At 36.0% G+C, this 1,379-nt stretch overlaps 1 protein-coding gene across 1 annotated transcript; it reads left to right on the top strand.

The window, feature by feature from the left end:
* Window positions 1-765: 765 nt before the first annotated feature.
* LOC143574101 (uncharacterized) lies at window positions 766-1,146 on the top strand. Its single transcript, XM_077058816.1, has one exon. It carries the CDS (start codon window positions 766-768, stop codon window positions 1,144-1,146), a length of 381 nt encoding a protein of 126 aa, XP_076914931.1.
* The last annotated feature ends 233 nt before the right edge of the window (window positions 1,147-1,379 follow it).

Raw genomic sequence — 1,379 nt, 5'->3', positions numbered from 1 at the left:
TTTTTCATTTGATCATTCATGTAGAGGAAATTGTAAGAATGGAAACTTGTACACTTAGCCTCCTATGTGGAGGGTCTAATTGAATAATATGTGGAATTTTCTTAATTTAATAGTATAGGTAGATTCAGATTATTAGGCTATGTATAGTGGAGTGGCTATAAAATGGAGCACTTTGCACCAAGTGACGTCCAGTCAGCAAATGATGAGTTTTTGTTTTTTGGATGTAATGATGTTGTAGCTCCATATATATATCACACACATATATATATATCACACACATAATAATATTAATAATAATAATATGCGCCCCCGCCCCTCCCCCCCCCCCATTCGCCCTAAAATCACCCTGGGCGGTGTTCGCACCCCAATTCGTCCAAGTCATCCCTTTTTTCTCACCCACTAGGGATGACCTTAAAAATGAAACCCAATTAACCCAATTTGTTGAGGGTTTGGTAATTTGTCTCCACTGGTTAAAATGGCCAAATAATAGGGACCGAAAAGAACTTAACTCTAATAGTGCTACTCATAATAATAAAACATGTCGCTGACGCGGAAAATACATCTCTCCCAATAAGACTAGTCAATTGACGGGTCCAGCATATTGTGTTCATATTTTTTAAATATTTTATACTTGGTAGAACCATTCAAAAAAATAAGAGACTCTGGATTCTTCAAATATCAATTTCAAACCCAAAAACACATCAAAACTCAAACTCCCACCAGTTCCCATTTTGTCAGGCACCCAACTTCTTGAAATTAACCTCCATGGGAGACTATAGATCAAGATCAAGACATTACAGCTATAGCGATGCTGGAGATATGCAAATAGAGAGATACTATAGTGGAACAAGATCCAACTCTGAATCCAACCCACCTTATAACTTCAGGTCTTATAGTGTTTCATATGGTCAACCACCAAACACCAACATGGATCTTGTGGTTGCAGGCACCGGTAGAGATGTTGACTTCAAAAAACAAAAGTCAACTACAAAGTCATGGAGTTTTAATGATCCTGAGTTCCAGAGAAAGAAGAGAGTTGCTAGCTATAAAGTCTACTCTGTTGAAGGGAGAGTCAAAGGGTCTTTTAGGAAGAGTTTCAGGTGGATTAAAGATAAGTACACCCATGTTGTTTATGGATGGTGGTAAACTGGTAATTACATATACAAGTGATTTACATCATATGTTCATGTTTCATGTATTTTTGTTTTCCCTTTTCTTTCCTAATGATTTTGATATAGATAAGGTACAACTTTTATTTTGAAAAGAAAATAATGTATCAGTCTTGTATGCTTGGTAACAATTGCATATTCTTATTGGTTTCCTCGTTTTCTTCATGTAAGGTGATTGCATATAATGCAAAGGTTTTTGTTTTGGTTTAT

Source organism: Bidens hawaiensis, unplaced genomic scaffold, assembly GCF_021521415.1.
Source record: "Bidens hawaiensis isolate Kalapana, Puna unplaced genomic scaffold, B.hawaiensis_p1.1 tig00026842_1, whole genome shotgun sequence".
Classification (NCBI taxonomy): domain Eukaryota; kingdom Viridiplantae; phylum Streptophyta; class Magnoliopsida; order Asterales; family Asteraceae; genus Bidens; species Bidens hawaiensis.
This window is presented reverse-complemented; position numbering and strand designations above follow the sequence as displayed.